The sequence below is a fragment of the Aptenodytes forsteri genome, unplaced genomic scaffold (genome assembly GCF_000699145.1).
Source record: "Aptenodytes forsteri isolate BGI_AS27 unplaced genomic scaffold, ASM69914v1 Scaffold54, whole genome shotgun sequence".
NCBI lineage: Eukaryota > Metazoa > Chordata > Aves > Sphenisciformes > Spheniscidae > Aptenodytes > Aptenodytes forsteri.
In genome coordinates this window covers 17,553,730-17,555,102 of record NW_008796044.1, presented here as the reverse complement: position 1 = coordinate 17,555,102, position 1,373 = coordinate 17,553,730, and the positions used below count along the sequence as shown (strand labels likewise).

The window sequence follows — 1,373 nt, the reverse complement described above, 5'->3', positions numbered from 1 at the left end:
GGTGCCGGGGTGAAGGCGGGCGGGGGGAGAGGGTCCTGTGCTGCGCTTTGTCCGATACTTGCGTTTCCGCGGCAGTTTGAGGAGCGGGTGAGGATGCCGGCCAGGTTAAGTCGCCCTCCGGGGAAGGTTCTTATCGGTAGCGGTCTGCTAAATGTCGTGTGGCTTCCGCGTCCTCCCCCCGGCCGTGTAGCACTGGGTTTCTCGCCCTTTGTGTCCAGCCGAGCTGGTCCCGTGTGAGCTTGGGAAGCGGTTTGTTGTTATCCGTGTCCCTTAGGGCGTGGAGAAGGCAGGCAGGTGATCTGGAAAGAGGACCGCTTCCTCTGTTTTAGCTGTTAGTTAGTAATAAACTGGGTTTTTTCCTTTTGTAAGGTACCTCCCCCCCCGCCCCAATGTCCTTTAGAAATGGCAAGACAAAACCCATGCCCACCTTTGAGAGGATACTTTAAAAAATTGCTTAAAGTTGTTCCTCAAAAGGAACAGCCTCATTGTCGAACACAATTTAGCAGATCTCGAGTTAAGAATTGGAGACCTTAAAGAAAAAAATGCGGTCTGAGGGGAAGGTATGGGATTCAAGTAAAGGCTGACGGTAATAGTGTAACTTGCTAAAGTAAATGGGGAAGACCAGTGTGGGATGTCTTGGTCCCACAATGATCTTGATAATTTAAAGGTAAGACCTTAAATTATTCTTACGGCGTACAATGAACGCTAGTTTCTATCTTGATCCTGCTCTGCTGTCTCGTGCTCTCATAGCTGTTCAGTACTCTTGCGTCCCTGACTGAGTACAGCTAGCAGCTGCCTTGAGGTCTGTTTGCTTTTCACCCTTACATACACGGAAGAAAGAGGGAAAGGGATGAGTCCTGGGTTGAGTCCTGCTCATACGTTGTCCTGTCCTGAACTCCCAGGGAGTTTCAGCTAAAGGGCTCTGTGCAGTGCTGGGGGACGCGGTACTTCAGACCCATTTCTTGGTGTGGGGATGGATGCTCTTTTAACTTGCTGTCATGAAAGTGTAACTCTAGAAAGTTTGGCTGTTTCTAGCTCCCGGCGACTGAAAATAAAACACAAAGCTAAGCAACTTATGAAGTTGGTTTTAGGAGAAGAAAATATGTCTCTGAAATTTGCTGGTTCCTAAGTAATTGTGTCATCATGGCCTTTGGGATTATATACAGTGCAGACCAGTTTATGTAGAAATTCTTATGATACTCCTAATAAACTCCATTTAAAACTGATTTAGACTCAAACTACTTTGAACCTAGGTAAAGGTCACTTCCAAAGTGGCGGCTTCTTTTTTAATCAGGAGGTTTCTAAACCACCTGAAGTATTTCTTGAAGTCTGCCATTTTTTTGGTCTTGTTGATAAGCTGATGTTTGGTCTTG

General features: G+C 46.7%; 1 protein-coding gene across 1 annotated transcript in view; it reads left to right on the top strand.

Annotated features, from left to right (window-relative positions):
• The first annotated feature begins 93 nt into the window (after window positions 1-93).
• The window catches only part of MEIKIN (meiotic kinetochore factor), a 10,972-nt gene continuing 9,692 nt past the window's right edge, over window positions 94-1,373 (top strand). Inside the window, exon 1 of the mRNA XM_019473805.1 lies at window positions 94-136. Coding sequence (XP_019329350.1) covers window positions 94-136 — 43 coding nt within the window. The remainder of the gene's footprint in view (window positions 137-1,373) is intronic.